The sequence below is a fragment of the Coturnix japonica genome, chromosome 4 (genome assembly GCF_001577835.2).
Source record: "Coturnix japonica isolate 7356 chromosome 4, Coturnix japonica 2.1, whole genome shotgun sequence".
Classification (NCBI taxonomy): Eukaryota; Metazoa; Chordata; class Aves; order Galliformes; family Phasianidae; genus Coturnix; species Coturnix japonica.
In genome coordinates this window covers 44,598,176-44,616,163 of record NC_029519.1, presented here as the reverse complement: position 1 = coordinate 44,616,163, position 17,988 = coordinate 44,598,176, and the positions used below count along the sequence as shown (strand labels likewise).

The 17,988-nt window shown below is 40.7% G+C and overlaps 2 protein-coding genes across 8 annotated transcripts; one reads left to right on the top strand and one right to left on the bottom strand.

Annotated features, from left to right (window-relative positions):
* Positions 1–176: 176 nt before the first annotated feature.
* JCHAIN (joining chain of multimeric IgA and IgM) lies at positions 177–5,764 on the top strand. Its single transcript, XM_015861508.1, has 4 exons — positions 177–363; positions 3,006–3,141; positions 3,769–3,849; positions 4,344–5,764. Exons 1-4 carry the CDS (start codon positions 303–305, stop codon positions 4,543–4,545), a joined length of 480 nt encoding a protein of 159 aa, XP_015716994.1. The 5' UTR covers positions 177–302; the 3' UTR covers positions 4,546–5,764.
* Positions 5,117–17,968, bottom strand: LOC107313358. 7 transcript variants are annotated; one of them, XM_032444571.1, is made up of 9 exons: positions 16,286–16,321; positions 14,738–14,840; positions 14,048–14,089; positions 12,707–12,953; positions 11,259–11,407; positions 10,690–10,840; positions 9,531–9,734; positions 8,036–8,113; positions 5,117–7,560 (listed from the first exon to the last, which is right to left on the bottom strand). In XM_032444571.1, the coding sequence occupies exons 2-9, from the start codon at positions 14,803–14,805 to the stop codon at positions 7,486–7,488; spliced, it is 1,014 nt and encodes a 337-aa protein (XP_032300462.1). In that variant the 5' UTR covers positions 14,806–14,840; positions 16,286–16,321; the 3' UTR covers positions 5,117–7,485. The 7 variants fall into 7 exon arrangements, with proteins under 7 accessions (XP_032300462.1, XP_032300463.1, XP_032300465.1 ...); XM_032444572.1 differs by having other exon boundaries at positions 10,690–10,837; XM_032444574.1 differs by lacking the exon at positions 16,286–16,321 and adding an exon at positions 13,752–13,977 and having other exon boundaries at positions 14,763–14,835.
* Positions 17,969–17,988: the final 20 nt, after the last annotated feature.

The following is a 17,988-nucleotide window of genomic DNA, read 5'->3' as shown; positions in this document are numbered from 1 at the left end:
ATTGGCCCCTAAATACCAGGGTGTTTTTCCTTCCCTCATGGGTACTCAAAAATGCTGCGTGTTGGTGGTTAATAGAATAAATGATAGCATGATAGTGCCAGCCCCTACCCCCATTCACCGTTGAAAGACAGAGGTCTCTGTATGAAACATGACTGGTTTCAGTCCCTAGCCACATTTTCCAGTGTCAAAGCTAGCCAGCTGTGCTGCTTATTTTAGGAAACAAATAGCTGTATCATTTGCACACAGCCTTATAGGCAGACTCATGCTCTCCACTCACATTCTTCAAAAGAAGTGAAGGCGAGATGAGGAGCTCTTTGCCGTGGGTGGCTTTGGCCGTCTCCCTGGGGTTCGTCCTTGTGGCAGGTAGGTGAGAAACAAAAACCATGGAAAGCTGAGCTGAAAGGGTCAGGGATGTGCACTGTATGAGTGGCTTTTAATAATTTGGGCAGTAAAAAAATCAAATGCCTGCTCAAGATGTTTTGCTTCAGTGGTGCTTGGACATCTTTGTCTGCCTGCACCACAGAGCAGTTTGAATCTAATTCCTGTCCTGAGCCTATATTTGTAGCTAGTCAGCACTCTTAATCTTTTATAATTAGCCATTCTTAATCATGTTTCTGAGTAACAAACCACAGAAATGCATGCTTGTTTTTATGCAATGCTAGGAAGCTTGCAAGACTTACCTGCGAGGTTTTATAGCTTCTAAAATCTGCTTGGTTTTCCCATCACATGGCTGTGGCCAACTCATTTCTGACTGAAGTCATCTTCATTTACACAGTTGATCTGTTTTACTCCAGCAGCATGCCTACATCCCGCCCAGCTTTTGGAAGAGGGTAATTTACTGCAATCCAGGCAGGTCCTTGAGAAGCCCTGCTTCCTATGACACGTGTTATAACTGCATGGTAGTGAAATATTAATAACACACAGCTACAGCAGCAACAATTGTACTACTTAGATTATTATTTTTTACCGAACTGAGCCTCTCTGTGCTTTAACTAAGCAGCCACTTCCACATGCAGCAGTCTGAGCAGATTTTTAGAATTAATTTGCTTTTCCCAAATGCAGCTGCTAGGTTTTGTTGAGCTTCATCCCCCATGTATCACAGCATATTGCAGGACAATTCAAAAGGTGAGAGGTTTTATCAAAATCTTTGCATAAGTGCTTGTGAGAGAGGAAACATCAGACTGCAGTAAGCCACGCAATACAAACTGCAAACATTTAGGATGGCATTAGGAATTTCTGCATTTAACTGTCTTTTTGCCAAAGGAATTTTACTGGGCAATTCATGGAATCGTTGCTGAGAAACCCAAAGGAATCTTATTTGCAGCTTTGTGATTTTACTTTAAAAATATGGAGCACCATTAACTTTTATGGTTACTGAAGCTAGTGTTAATATAGAAGGAAAGAAATCCAGTGCAATGTTTTTAGAATACAGCCTAAAAAAAATCTTTGTATAATTATAAAAATACATTTGTTAATAGCATTTTATGAATAATAGCATTTTATGAGTAAGATAAATTAAAGCATCCTCCCAAAACAATTCCCAAAGCCAATAGGATCTGGCAAACACTGGGTTTAGATTAAGATCTCAGAAGAATCGTACAGCATGTTGCATAGTGTCAGATGCCTGAAGATCAATGTGAAGGACAAGAAGCTAGAGACTTTCTATAAGGAAAAAGACCAAGACACAATGAATCAAAAAGTAAAAAGACCCCCTTCCACTTCAGAGGGAAGCATTCCAGTTGAATGATGAGTTGGCAGAGAGGAAACATACAAAGCAAGAGAGAATGAAAGAAGGTGTACAACACCAGATAACTACTATTAAATAGTAAATAATCACCATATCATGGATTTCTCCCTTAGTGGTGGCGCAGCACAAGCAGAGTTGAGCTTGGACTTAACGTTCTGCATGCCTTGCAATTGGTATTTGTAGAGATGGCCAATTGTGATAGGTGCAAGAAAGACAAATGCTAAAAGCCAGCCCTTTCTGCAAAAGGACTAAACAGACACATGCTGCACAGGGACAAAGAAAACCCCAAGAGCAGTAGCAGATACAGAGGGATGTGAAAATGACCATCTAAGAGGGTGTGACTGTGTGCACGTATAAAAGCAAGGCTGTTTTTTTAATAAGTGAAGATATCAGAGGCTGCTGGGGAAAAGCAGATAGGAGAAAACAAGCTATTTCAAACCCATTTGCCTGCTTGTTGAGGAAGAAGGCATTGCATGCCAGCAGGAACAGTCATAAAGCCTCTGGGTGACAGATGGGAAGTTTCACCATGTTGCTTAGACTGAGTTTCATATTGAATAAAATGCTAAAAGTGCAGGAAACAAACATACCCAAGCTGGCTCTTCTCTATCTGAGTCAACTCCACTGCTGCCAAATGCAGCTTCATTAGAAACTGAAGATCAGAAAGTCAGGACTGGAGTTTTCTGTGTAAACCACCGTACTATAAGGGCTACTTGTCTTCCAAGGCCACTTCATCAGGCTGCCTTCCTGCTGCGCCCTCTGGTGCTTTTTGGCATTGGCTCCCAAAGGGGCATAGAGCACAATACAACAATGAATTAAAACTGACATATGCTGTGATGGCACAATCACAGCTGCTTAGAGAGTCCAGATCCCAACTAGGGTCTTGACAGCTAAAACAGACCTGGTACATGAAACTGAAACTAGGTAACCTTCCAGCAGAGGCAATTGTGAAAACAGGACTTTGGCTTCATATAGCTGGAGGTGTACATTTCATGAGAGATACCTTTTGCTTTGCCTCCCTTGTCAGAAAAGCAGTGGTCAGCTTTCCTATTCCCTCCTTGGCACTCCTATCCCTTCTATGCATAGAAGCAGACTGCTCGCTGAACAGAGAACTAAACTCATTTTTGTCAAAAGGCTTTTGGTTGTGACCTCAGCTTTACACTGTAAAAATCCTATAATGGGGCACCCCTGAGGTCCTCATCACTTTGCTTTCTGCCAGAGTTGCAAAGTTTTCCTGTGATTGCATATCCTGTGCTTGCAGGTTATCAATGGGATGATGATGGTGAGGAGCGTGTGCTGGTTAATAACAAGTGTAAGTGTGTAACGGTGACCTCAAAGTTCGTCCCCTCCAAAGACAATCCTGAGGAAGAAGTCCTGGAGAGAAACATACGTATCATGTAAGTGGCAGACAAGTTCACCTCATCTGAAACAAAATTGGGCCAGTGACACTGACATTTCATTTTCAGATTTGATGTGTGTTAACACACCTGTAATTTTGTAGCCTGGAAAAATTAGTTAATGAGAAAACTACTACAAGGAAAGGTCAGTCCTATGAGGCAGATCTCAGACCAGGAGTAAGACTTTGTCCTCTTCATTCACGTAAACCTGAGAGAGGCATCTCTCTTGGAAATGTGGACAATTCAGGCTCAGACTCACAGCAGGAGAGATAATAATTAAATACCTCTGTCAAAGTCTTGCAAGTCTCACAGGACTCTGCCAGCTCAGACTTTAAGAAAATAAAATAGGCACTGACACCTTGAAAGCATCATTAGTGAAAGGAAGCACTTTCAGAAATTGCTGCATTACTCTTAGGAAGAGCATAACAGCCTTTCCAAAGCTGCTCAGAAACCAGGTAAAAATCAACATATTGCTTTCAGGGGCACGGAAAGGCCAAGACTTCTCTCTGGAGAAGAATCAGAAAGGAAATAAACCAAACAAGATGAGAGCTGAGAAATCATCAAAGCAGAGCAGTCCCCTGTGCAACAGTAGTTTTCACAGGAGTGATTCTCTTTCTTCCATTCCAGTGTCCCACTCAAGAGCCGTCAGAACATCTCTGATCCCACATCCCCACTCAGAACCACTTTTGTCTACCGCATGACTGAACTGTAAGTATTCCTCTTTACTAAATTAATTTCCTAACACTTACCCTATCCTGCAGCACTGCACACAGTGGCTTTCAAATATCTTGAGGAACAGCTGATAATGCGAAGGCACATCACAGAGGAAAGTTTTCCTTTTAGAGCCTTGTTTGTGTGTGTTCCATTGCTAGCCAAGAAAATGTTACATCTATGATTAATTTACATTATAAGCGTTGCATTTGCAGGCAAAGTTTCATGCTGACCCATTTTCTTCTTGAATATCTTAAATATTGAGAAGTTACAGAGTTAGTCTTTAAACCTCCCTTCTAGAGGCCAGTTTGGTGAATTGCAGTTTGACACACAGAGCATCTGGCTGGAAGCTGCTTTGGAGTATGCATGGCTTGGAAAGGCCACAGTACCCAGCTAACCACAGCTGTCAGATTACAGAGAAAGACTACAGTTTTGTCAGAGGTGTCTTAATCACAGCTCTGAATAATACTTCTATTCCTTATCTTTTCCAGCTGCAAAAAATGTGATCCCATAGAAATTGAACTGGGAGGTGAGACGTACCAGGCCCAGCAGAGCAGCTCCTGCAATGAGCCAGAAACCTGCTACACCTACGACAGGGACAAGTGCTACACCACAACCTTCCCTTTTGTCTACCATGGAGAAACAAAGCAAATGCAAGCAGCGCTGACACCAACATCCTGCTATGCTGATTAACTCAATCCACTGCTAACCTACCACCTCGTGGCACTCTGTTTTCCTATCATCAGCCCATGTACAGCATTGTAGTACCTGGATGACAGTGCACAAAATATCAGCTCCCAGAATAACGCAAGCTTGCTTCGTGTCATTTTTCAATATCAAGAGTATCATCCCTAAGAGTTACTTGCTGGTTGTCAGATTCTCTTCTCCTTGTCCTGATATGAGCAGATACTGCAACGCCATTATATGTCTTAGAATTTATCATCAGATAGATAGACGAGACCCTCAAGCAGCTATAAATCACTAATTCCTCTGAAACCAAGGGAACAATGCTAGTTAACAACAACAACAGAGAATCTTTTTTGACCATCTTCCATTAGAGTAAGGCTGTCTTGGACATCAGAAATGCCCATATATTTCAATTGCTTCCTGAACGATCTAATGCAAACCTTTGTGCAACCATTACACAAGACACTCATTAATTTAGAATAATTTATGTCATTACTAAAATCTATTGTACAATCATATTTGAGAGAAAAATGAGGCATGAGACTGAATTCGGATCTCAACTTTTTTTTAAAACTTCTTTTTTTTGTAATTGAGCATTCTATATCCTTCTAGTGCTACAGCTATTGTAAGCTTACAGTCCTCGCTTAGATATAGAAAGTAGGTGCCAAGATTATATACATATATATATATATTTTCAATTCCCACACTTACTCACTGATAATGTGTTCCCAGTTCAACTGAGGTTGAACACAATCAAGCTGGTTTGAATTTGTTCCTTGTTTTGCATTTAGAGCTGAAAGAAAAAAAAAAAAAAGAATCCTATGAAGCTGCCTCAATTGCAAGAGCAGAGGCCCCAGTAAAGAGATTCATTCCCTTTTCTACAACTGTCTTTTTTTTTCTGTTAGTATAAGAACCCTCCACCAAATAAGGGAGCTGATTCGGTATTGTCCATTATATTCAAATGCATTATATCTGGTATTGCCCATAGACATAATGTATGTGAGTGCATAAGGTGTCCAGTGTTGTATTTGGGATGGTTAATGTGTTCCTCAGTGTTGGCAGAAGTTGATTGCAAAGGCTTAGGCTGATCTGAAATGGCCTTACTTGGCTTCACACATTACTGAAATGACAATGAAACAGCAAAAAAAATATATATATTTATATATATACATATAATAGTTTTAGCTTTGTTAATTCAACATTAAATAAACTTCTTTCTGCAGCAGTCTTATGTTCCTGTGGTGTTCATAAGAAAAAAAACAAGTCTATAATTATATTTTTGCCTACTTCACAAGAAGCTCTCTCTCAGCAACTGCTTTGCTTTCAGCTGAAGGCTTCTGAAATACTGAGAATGAAATATTACAATGCACTTGCAGAACCTCTGACAGATAGATGCTGAACTGATTTATTATTCTAGTATCAGCTCTGCTAACAGCACAGCTTCAAGGCACCCTGATTCCGTGCAGGACTGGAATTTAGAAACCCAAGTAACACCTAAAATGCCTTTCAACATAATGATCTGTGGTTAAGAATTCCCCCATGCTATGGAAAAATCTACCTTTTGGGTAGATTTATGCTGGGAGCTCCTCAATTTGTATGGAAGATAGCTTTCCTGAAGATAAAGTAATCTTATAGAGGCCTAGTTTTGGAGATCAAAAGAGGAAATTGGACTGAGGTATAAATTAACAATACATGAGAGTTCAGTAAAATGAACTCACAAAAATATCAGCCCTCCCCCTCCTTCCTGCAAGAGACAGCCAGTTCAAAGGAATGAGAAACAAGTGGAGGCAAAAAGACTTCTGCAGTGTACCGACATGGCTACCAAGAAGAATACATCGATTAGGTACTCACATGTGATTCACATCAATGCTGATCTTCAAAGTTCTGAATCAGATGTTTCTCCATCGTGTAGAAGTGCTGCGATGTTTATAGGTCATGATTAAGCTGCATTTCATCTGCCTATGCAGCCCTTAGAGTTACAGCTGCACAAAGCCAGCAGTCATTATGGCTCTGCCACCATTCCGGAACTATTGTGTAAATGTGAAATTCCCAGTTCCAATTAAGGTGGAGGTAAACAATTTTGAAACCATTCAGATTTGATACACATGCCAAATCCAAACTGAGTGGGGCAGGTGGTAACTAGAGTAGGTAACAGTCCACATTTCAGGAGACCAAGTTCAGCTCCAGTCCTTGCTGCAGACTGCTTGCAAGTGACTGTGTTGGGTACAGCTTGGGCTCAGATACAGCAACAGACACAGCTGAGTGAGTAAATGGGGACCCCTGTTTAACTGTTACCATAGTTGGTAGATGAGCAGGCACCAGCTGAAGCCTCAGCAGCTAGAGCCCTGAGCCCCTAAGCTTCATCTGATCCATAAAGCACCACACATGCAACAGAAAGCCTGTAGTATAAAACCTCTCTCATAGGTATCCACCCATCAAGAAACTCAGCTTGTACACCCAGTGCTGCAAAACCATTTAAAATATGAGATCACCAATAAATGAACAGATGCCAACACCTTCTCCTTTATCAAACTTTGTTCATCTCTAAAACAGGGCTAAACATACAATTCATTCTCAAAGGGATGCTGGTAACATAGGCTGAAGCAGTAAGTACAGTGTGAATGCTTAAAAAGTAGTAAGTAGTGCAGGATTTTGGACTAAGCCAGTATGTTACAGCACACAAGACATAGAGTGCCTTTCAGCCAGCCTAAGAACTGCTAAGATACCTAAATGGTATCTTAAAGCAACTTGGTGGTCCAAGACTGATTTTCAAACTACTTGTCTACATCAGGAAAAAAAATAATAAGCAAAACTATCTTTATGTTTACTCTAATGTAAGAACATTTAAGGACCAACTTAGCTGCTGGCTACTGTTCATTTAAAGAGACTTTAGAAGTCTGTGTTAGCAGTAGTGGAAGAGCTTTTCTCATCTTATCTCTTTGGACATCACTTCTTAAAAGCTTGGAACATCTTCTCTTGAGCTCCATTACCATTTCTTCCAGCCAGCATTTTCAGGAGGAACTGAAAGAAAACAATTAAGCATGTGATTAACAGACTCAATTAACAGATAATAGAGAACAACAGAAGAAAAAGGCAAAAACAGTATCAAAAGGGTCATCCAGCCAGTGCACATATTGTTCACAGTTGCAAATACTGCTTATGACATGAAACCAAATTCGGTGAACTCCTTTCTTTGAACCTCAGAGAATTAAATCTTTTTCCTGTTCACTTGCCGCCAACGTAGTTCCGTGCTACAGTGGCCCCAGCACCACTTGCAAGTTCCCCTGATGATCTGGGCCCCTAGATGCATTACTATGCCACAGCATCTGTGACTACAACAGTCCCACCCCTCCATAACCTCAGGAGGAAGGGAACCAGAGGTCCCAGATCCAGGCAACTTTACAGCCAAGACCTTGGGATGACACAGCATTAGCCACAAGCACAATGAAATGGAGGCACAGACAACAAACACCCTTAGCAGATTCTCTTGACTCACCTGAGGTTTTCGGTAACCCTTTCTTTCCAGGTACTCCTTAAAGGCCTGTGTACTGTACAGCTGTGCATCTTCTATCTCCTACATTAATTTCCAGAGGGGATGGAAAAAAAAACATTCAAAGTTCATTTTTATATACAGGTTCCAAATGCCTAAATAAACTACATGGTGTGTATCTGTCCAGATGCCAATATTTTAACTGCAAACAGCTAATTCCAATCTGATTTGTTCTTTTGAAAGAAATGAGGTTGCTTCATGAAGTATTTTGTAAATTATAACCTACAGCCCTGTAAATTTGGTACCCCATGCTAGACAAAGTCACTTTTCCCCATCATTTTCTGCTTAAGGAAGGAAGGGAGCATCACTACTGTGAAAGTAAGCACACCTCCCATCAATAGTATGTGGTGTAATTCCATGGGGCGGTGACAAGATTAGCTGGACTTCCATTCAGCCACGAACTTGGCTTTTTTTTTTAGGCATAATTAACAGAACCAAGACCTCTGTCTTGATGTTATTCTGCAGGCAGTTATTCCCAGGCGAAACTTTCTCCTTTGTTTTATCGGCAGCCCTTTGCGTGGTTTTTGCCTTGCGCAACTGAGCTTTACCTTTGGAAGGAGTGCCCCCTACAGCATGAACAACGTCCTGCTTTCCTTTTGTGCACACAGCACAAGCATGGAGATAAAGTATTTTTATAAGGAATAAACCTACACCTAAGATAAGCCCAGCAGCTGAAAAATAATCCTGCCTGATCACTCCTTAAAGTAATAATTTGGGTAGGCACAGTACCACAGCTGAATCCAACTGCTTTCTAAAGGTACTTATTTTAGTACCACAAAACAAAGATTAAAACACCCTAAAATGTTCTAAAATACTAATTGCTGGCTTTCAGCATGTGAGTGCTTTTTGGCCACATACAGTATTAATTCCATTAGAAGAACTAGACTTAATTTTCTTCAACTAAATCTTGATTTGTAATCATTTGCCTTCTAGAGCTACTGCCCATATAGGTGCCATGAAATCACAACCTAACCACATTGAATGAGCCTGTCTGAACCACAGTTATCTCTGCTTGGATAACAACAGTCAGTTCTACATCTGTTTGTGGCTGTCGGGCACAATACAGTACAGAGATCATAACAGCAGCTCTTCCATGGCTGTATCACAAAAGAATGATGTTAGTTTTACATTCACGGTATCTTTTCACTCAAGTGGTGCTTGGCATTATATTTTTCCCCCCTGCTGAGAATTCTCTATAGTTTGACCAGCAAAAAGATTGTATAGTTATATTTTAAATGGTACTCTTAGGTCTCACTCTATTTTATTGCTCTGCTGCATGTAAAAAATAACCCTTATTAAAGAGTTCTTTTTTATGCACACTGTTTCCCTAAGATAAGTGCATAGAAAAGTTTGAGTGCTTCGAGAAAACCAGTCTCCTTCCTCAGCCAAATGTCATCCAGACCATATAGACTTGTGAAAATATTAATGTGGGCTCTTTTACCTTGACCTGGCATGGCAAGCACCCTAGTTGATGAGAACATCTGACAGCAGCCTTGGGAGGTGAAGCCTCTTGTCTTTTTGACTGCTCTGGTGGCACATGGAGTTTCACTGCACAGAAAGGTACAGGAAGGGCGGCCTCCCTTTCACAGCTGGTGTTGAGCAAACTCCTGAGTGCGTCTTCATCGATACTCCAGTTCCCTCCTCCCTTGGAGAACAACATAATGAAAATCTCAGAGCAGGAAAATAAAAAAAGCAACATGATCTTACTATTTTTTTCTTCTACATACTTCCTTCCTCAAACCTCAACTTATAGTATAACTAAACATTGGTCAGATGCTTGTATTTGTACCACAGTGATGATCATAGAATATCCCAGATTGGAGGGGGCCCATAAGACCCATAGAGTGCAAGCCCTGGCTCCACACAGAAGCACTCAGTAGTCAGACCATATGGCTGAGAGCATGGTCCAAATGCTCCTTGAGCTCCAGCAGCTTGTGACTATGACCACAGCCCTGAGGAGCCTGTTCCAGTGCCAGACTATGCAATGGTGAAGAATCTTTTCCTGATATCCAACCAGAAATCCCCTTAAGCAGCTTCATGCTGTTTCTTTGGGTCCTGTCACTTGGCAGAGGCCAGCACCTGCCCCTATGAGGAAGCTGTAGGTCCCTCAGTCTCCCCTTCTCTGTGAAGAATAAACCAGGGGACCTCAGCCACTCCTCATACATCTTCCCTAAAGCTTTCACCACCTTTGTAGCCCTCCTTTGGACACTCTCAAGTAGTTTTATGTTCTTTTTGTATTATGTCACCCAAAATTGCATGCAGTGCTCAACATAAGGCCACACTGGTGCAGTGCTGGTGCTAATAAATGAAGTATGCATTTCAAATAAGTGGGAATTGCTCCCAGGTGAGGCAGTAAAACAGCAACTTGAACACATGTGGACTCCCTGGAAAACCTTTTTGAAGCAAGTTTACTCTGCAATGATTTCGTATGATGATATTTATTTCCCTTACACAACACAAAGCTGTTTCTGACTTTGGCTACTGGATTCGTGTACCCAAAGCCATACTTTTACTTCTCAGACCTAGAGACATTTGTTCTAAACAAAGTAATTAGGTTTCTAAAATGAAAGAAAAAACAATTGCAATTTTATTTTACTTACCAAGGACATAACCCAATCACAAAAACGCTTGGTTACTTGCTTTACGTATTTGTCAAGTGGAACTGGGTCACCCTGTGTGGCCTCTTTCTCTCTTGCTGCTACCTTCTTGGAAAGAGAAGTACCTGTTTTTTTGCCTCGAGACTCCTTGCTGCTGCAAGTTTTAAAGTAATAAAATGAGAAACATCCTTTAATTAGCTACAACAGGAGTGACTACTCAGTCACTAGACAGCAACCATATGTCTTTGAATTAAAGATGGTGCAGTTTAGCACCAGATGTGGCATGATTTTTGCCAGGAATAGTCAGAGCTATTTGAATTAGTTGTAAATATTTTCATAAATATTAGGGTCACACCTGCTAGATCTAGCAAGACAATCAAGGTTTGGATGATAAACATGGGAAACAGCCTGCCATTTTTGAAATAGAAAGCACTTAAAAGTGAAGGCTTAGATATATACATCTAAGCGAGCCTGCCCACAGGAACCAGAATTTCTTTCCACACATCTCACCTCAGGTAAGGATCATTTAAGGAGCCATTTGTAATGCTCTCTGCATCTTTTCCTGTACTCACCCTGCTAGTATCTTGCAAATTGTTTCTTCCATTTTCTTGTCCTCCATATGATCCTGTACCTCCTGAAGAGTTTGATTCTCCTGTTCATAGTCAACCTTACTCTTAAATAAGATTCTGGGATTGAAGATATCAGTGGCCTCTTTGAAGAGCTGTAAGCCAAGGAAAAAGAAAGCATCTGTTCAAAAATATTTTATGGAATTAATTCCTTTTAGAAGCTGCATGAAGGACTGTGCAACATGCAAATCTCTTCAGGTATGCTAACAGTTATTGCTGTTCATAGGTCAGAAATGTCAGAAACTTCAAGTTATAGACTTCTTTCCTAAATCTCTAAAGCATTAATTGCAACTCAGGCTCTTTGCCAGATCTCAGAATAATGCACAATTTCCAGTCTCTGCAATCTTCTATGGCAATCTGATGTACTACAAATGAGCTTTTATTTCAGTTGCTTTTAAGTTTTCCTCTTCTCAGTACAACTACTTATTACATAACCCCATTGCTCCAGTGAGAGCAGCTTGGGTACAGGGAGAGCTCTACTGTTGCCTAATCTTAGAGAATAGAGACCTGGCTTCCTGTTCTGAACTCAATTAACCAAGCTTTCATCATCTTACTGCGTCCGAACCCTAGGGCAGTATAACCCCCCGGGGCTGTCTAATTAGCAATATGGACTGAGATGCTTCAAACCCAGGGGTCCCCTTCTATTATAGCATGAAGTCTTCCATTTCCAAAACAGTCTTCTCACTCTTCCCTGCTCCTTTTGTGAAATACTGGTGGTAAAAACAAAACAGCTTTGGCACTATAGTTGGCCACAGACCTCTGTTTGCAACATTCAAGTAACCGAATTGTGGAAATTCACAGATATAGAATAGAACTATCTGCTAACTTTTTTTTGCATGAAGCAAATTTGAAGAGCCAGTCTGGGAACAGGCTTCTGTAAACAGGCTGAAAAAAAGGTTAAGTAGTAAGATTATATCCTGCTATGGTGGGCATGGTCTTAACTTTTCCATTTTTCTTCCTGCCCTATCACGTTGATTTGTTTCAGGGGCTGATGATATATTAACACATAACATTCTGCAATCTAACTGTGATAGCACAGTCAAATTTCTCATCCTCTTCATAATTATGTCCTGCAAATTACTTGCTGACAGTCTGGTCCTATGGTCTAACTCTAAGAAACCTTTAATATCTCTTGCTTCATTTTTAATTTGGAAAGGAGCAAAGGACAGTGCTTTGTAGCACTAATCGAAAATAGCCATATGCCAGATTAGCTTCTTGTTCAAACATATTCTTTAGAAAGTTGAATTGGGATTACAAAAATCACTGCCTTTGGGGAGTGACTTTTTTCCAAGCATGAATCAAGCACTGTAGGATGCTGATTCAGACAGTGCTCTATGCACACAATGTAACCCCCTCCTGCTTTGCTGCTGAGGACTGAGCTGGGAAAGACAGACCTGTATTTTGCTGGACTTCTTGCTTTTGTTCCACGGAGCTGTGTGTGAAGACTTTACTGCGCTGCTTTTCAGGATAACTGGGGCAGGTTGCTTTTTACCATACACAATCATGTTTTCAGATGAAGGAGGAAAGCCATCCCTGAAGTCATCTAGGCCTTTTCTCAGGAATATCCAGTGCTGGCCATTAAGTGAGCCTGGGGGCCGCAGTCTGCTTTTGCTAAAGCTGTTATATGGCATTTTTGCCTTTCTGTAAGCAAACTGAATTGAGCAGAACTTAAATACCAGATTCTAGTGAAAAAGACCACAACACAGTTAAAGTAAAAATAGATATTCAACTGAAAGCATGTTTATCCTTGCTAGCCAGTATTTTGCTACTATTTTGCTTAAGAGAAAAGCTTATAAAACAATGACTTAATCTGCACAAATGAACAACTGCTAAACATCAGAACTGTCCACTCACAGAAATTCCTGGCACTTCAAAAATGTATACGTAAAAAAAGCTCTGTGAAGTTAAGTTGTTTCAGCGCTCATTTTATACATATCTGCTGCTTCAACAACACCAAAACACTGTAAACCTTAGTGGGAAAAGTCAAAACTATTACAATGTAAATTCTACTATGCCATGTATGTAGTCAAAATCACATCCTATATAGGTTTTGATAAAACTGATAAAACTGCTAAATTCAGACAGGATCCAAGCCAGCACTTTCTGACAGCAGACTCTTCCACCATTCATAGCTAAGTGTCCAGCCAAGACTTCCCCCATTCTTCTCAATTGCCTTCAGCTGACAATATCTTTTCCAGCTTTCATTCACTGCACATGCAGTCTTTCATCTGTGGCCCACTGAATGTTTTCAGCAAAATAACTTCATCCATTTCAAAGAGGTAGATATTGGTAGCTGAGCCAATCTTTATTTCTTTATTCTCAAGAGCTTGCAGATGCAGTGTTCAGTTTGCATTTTCCAAGCAGTCTCCTGTCGTTGCAGGAGGCGGGGGGTTGAATGGGATGAAAAAAAGACAAGCATTGCTGAACTTCAGCACTTAACAGGTACCGGCATCTGTGCAGATCCTCACCCTGGATTGTTCTTGGCTTCACTTCCTCTTTAGATGATAAAAAAGCTTTTTTTTTAAAAAATTTCCAGCCAAGTGATTCAGCAGCTGGGAAATGTGTCTATCTAAAACAAATGTTGAGATGCTGCTGCAAAGCCAGGCACAAGCTGATTAGCTAACTTGTGTTAGCAGTGCCACTAGGCAAAGCAATTCTTGAGCATCTGTAAAAAAATCATGTTCTAAGAAACTACTGTTAAGGACTACAAGAACTGTAAAGAGAGAAGGACATACCTGATATTTACAGATCTATGAAGATATCCTAGGCATCTTATTCTGCAAATATGGCAAACAAAGCAATCAAAGCATTGCTCTGCAAGAAAATCTCCAGAAAAATCTTAAAAATCTACGAGAAAATATGCAGAATTGATACCTCTATAGTATTACTTGAGAAAAGGTGGTTTTAAGTCTCTGCTGGCATAGTGCTCTGGCTTGTTTCAAGATGGTTGTTGTGGAAACCAGATCCACAACTCTATCTGCCTACAACAAAGGCTTTTTCATAGAGAGATATACAGAGAGCTGTGTATCTCTGTGGACTTTAGAGGGAAAAAAAAATGAAATTACAGCAGAGTCTTATTCCACCACAATATATATGCTCATTTTTCAACACCAGTACTTATTCAAGAGCTTGTCAAAAGTCTTTACTGCTGATTAAACATGACGCAGTATGCTGTTCAATGTGTTCATTAACGTAGCTCTACACTATAAACATAAGGAGTAAACATGGGCTAAGTATGGTGCTATTCCATCACCTGGTGCATTTGAGTAAAGACACAAACTGACAGGTGAATTCTAAAGGAATTACTTTGGACAATTAAGTTACATTGCAGTAACTCTCCTTAGCAGCCTGTGGAATACATTCTGCTAATTCCTGACCACATTCTCATTATATTGCCTAAACATACTTGCACACTGCATACTCACACAGACTGCATAGGTATCTCAGTACCTGTAGGCACTGGGTTGATATTCTTGCTGACATCAAAATACATTTGCCCACCTCAGTTTTGTGGTCTTCCATGCTATCTTAGGCAGTAAGAAAAATATACTTTAGTTCAGCTCAGGGCAATGTTATGGTGTTTCTTTTCTCAGTCACACAGGTCATGCAGTCATATAGTGATCAGACTAGAAGGAAAAAGGGAATGATTTCAAGGGAGTCTGCTTTAAGGTGAGCTCTGCTCTACATCTCAAACTAATGCTACATAGTAAATAAGCTACATAAACATAAGTACAAAAGCACTCAGAGAAATAAAATATTTCAGTGTCATTTCCACATTTCCATAAATCTCTGAAGCAGGTATTGAAATTTGCACCTGTGCCTGACTATCCAGGAGACCAGAACCACATTAACCCCTTATGCTAGCAAAGCAGCTACTGATTAGGTACTAATGGATGTTCTGTGGTACTATTCACATGAGCAGCAAGTACAAATGCCAGCAGGACAAGTGCAACCTATACTACAGATATTGTGCTAGAACCACAGAATAATTAAAGTTGGAAAAAGACTCCTCAGACCACCCAGCCTAAACCCAACCCACCCCCACCATGCCCACATCCCTCACTGTCCCATCTCCATGTTTCTTGAACACCTTCAGGGATGGCGACTGCTCCACCTCCCTGGGTAGCCTGTGCCAATGCACTAACACTTCTTCCAGGAACAAATTTTTCTTAATATCCAACCTGAACCCTCCCTTGGTACAAATTAAAGCCATAAGAGACAACATGTTGTCTTATCAGCATGTTGCATATTCCCAGTTTTGGTCCCCCACCTCAGCATTACATTACAATCCTGGAAACAGCATCATTAAACTAAATGCCATTTCTTTTAAGGCATCTATTACTCTCAAGTCCAGGCCAACATTACTGAGCTAAATAAATATTATTTAAGTACTAAATAACAAGTAGGTCTCTTTTTGATCAGTGCTGACAATCTGAAAGCTGCTTCTCAGAAGTCATGCTGCTAGCTAAACAAGGGAAGGCAGGTCTATGGCATCAAATAATCTTAGCTCATACTACTGACTTAGCATAGAAAATCCCAAGAGTTCATATAGTTGTGCAGAAGTATTGCTGCTTCTTGTAAACCACACCTCTGCCAGCTGCTAGTGATATTTAACTGAGACCATGCTATGGCAGAAATGATGGTATTCAATAATGCAGATAAGATACCTGAAAATACTCCATACCCCCACACCTCTACTGCAAACAGTGATGCTACTGACAGATCCAGACCTGCAAACAAGCTCCACACTGCTCTGGTTTTGAGGGACATGAAAGGGCTTACTGCTGTTTCTACACCTGCATGGCTCATCTTCAGTTTGTGAGCTGGAGCTGACTGAAGATCTGCTGTATAGTTGGAATAATACAAGCATATAGCTGAAATTACAAGGCAAATAGCCAGAGGATACCTGAGAAATGACCTATCAGTTCTGAGGCTTTCAGTTGAGATGGATGCTCCCCAGTGTTGAGACTCACCACAAAAACTCCATACAGAAGCAGTCTTCAGAAAGAGATACTACCTTAGTGGTGGTCAGCCCTTAAATGAGATCTGGGAGAGGTGGAGTCAAGCTCCACCCCTTCTGGTAGCACAGCTAATTACCTTCACCTGTGCTCCTGCAGCTGACTCATCACTTGCCTCAGGTGGTTAATCAGAGGTTCAGGCTGTGATCAACAGTTTCCCTTACAGTTGTGTTTGCAAAAACCCAAGCAGGCAAAGACACCCTCAGCAGCTTCTACACTGATGGTGTACAGGGTAACAAAGAAAACACTGCTTATGAGGCAGTCTTTGACATTGTATGGGAAACTGGTTCACAGCCTGGACCTCTGATTAATCAGCTGAGGCAAGTGTAGGGTCAGCTGTGGGAGCACAGGTGAGAGTAATTGAGCTGTGCTCCTGGAAGGGGTGGAGCCTGATTCCACCCCCTTTAGACCTCATTTAAGGGCTGACCACCACCAAGGCAGCTTCTCTCAGGGATTGCTCCTTGGTGGAGATGGCCTCAGTGGTTCCCTGCAGACTGAAGGCTTCCATTGGGTGAGTTTTTCTTGTAAATAACCTTTGGGATATTTGCAATTACTATCTTTCATTCTTTGTCACCATATGGATGTGTAAAATGCTGCTGTCTTGCAAAGAACAGGTTAATGCTGCAGTCACTTAAATTGGTGACTTTTCATCTCTTACAATGTTTCTGTGAACTTTGGGGAAGGTATCTTTCCTGGCCTTTGCCACAATGAAGTTGTCACACCTGGAGGTCAGATTCCCCCAATTCCTGAGAAATATGCCTTTAAAGATCATAAAACCAGTGTTTATATCTCATCTCTATGTACACAGATTTCTTGTGTGTCCTAAATGAATTTCTTTCCTTAATACTAAAACATATTCCTCTCTTTATCTCTCTGAAGTAAACTTCATTCCCGTAACTTGAAAGCTGACTAATGAATAATTGCCAACTTTATCTGTGCTTCCCAGAACAGAATCCCCATTTATTTCCTCACTCCTGTTCATTATTTGCTATATTGAAACCAATTTCTATTGCTAGACAATCTGGCAACTCATAAGCTGCCTTTAAACACAGCTGTTCCAAAGCACTTTCCAAAATAATTTTTTTTTTGGACTATGTAATAACGATAATAACAATAAATCAGTAATTGGCATTTTTGCTCAAGGCACTAGCTGAAATTGTAGCTAACCTGAAAAAGGCATGAAAACACCACAGCAGAAAATACTTTGTATATAATAGCTGCACAGCAGATAGATTGTTGCTATTCCTGTAATGTTTTGAGAATAGCCTTGATTACTCTATCAGTGTGGAACTGATCCAGAGCTTCTTATCAAGCTTCTGACAGAGGCAATGTTACTCAAACCTAAAATGTGTGCCTCCATTTCCTCTGTTTAGTATCAGTTTTGACTAAACGTGATTATGGCAGTGGAAGGATGCTCTGCTGCTCTTCTTTTATATGAAGCTCACCGTGTTCTGCCAGGTGGTAATATCTTACAGGAACAAGAAGACCACTTTAGTTTTATCTGCAGGTGGGTTGTTGTGTCTGGCTGCTGCAGGCCTCTTGAAGCGGACTTCACTCAAGCATACACAGTGTGTGATGTGTTGAAGGCCGGACTGGATGATCTCAGTCATGTCGAACCATAATGCTCCTGTGATTCTGTACAAGTCACACACATACTA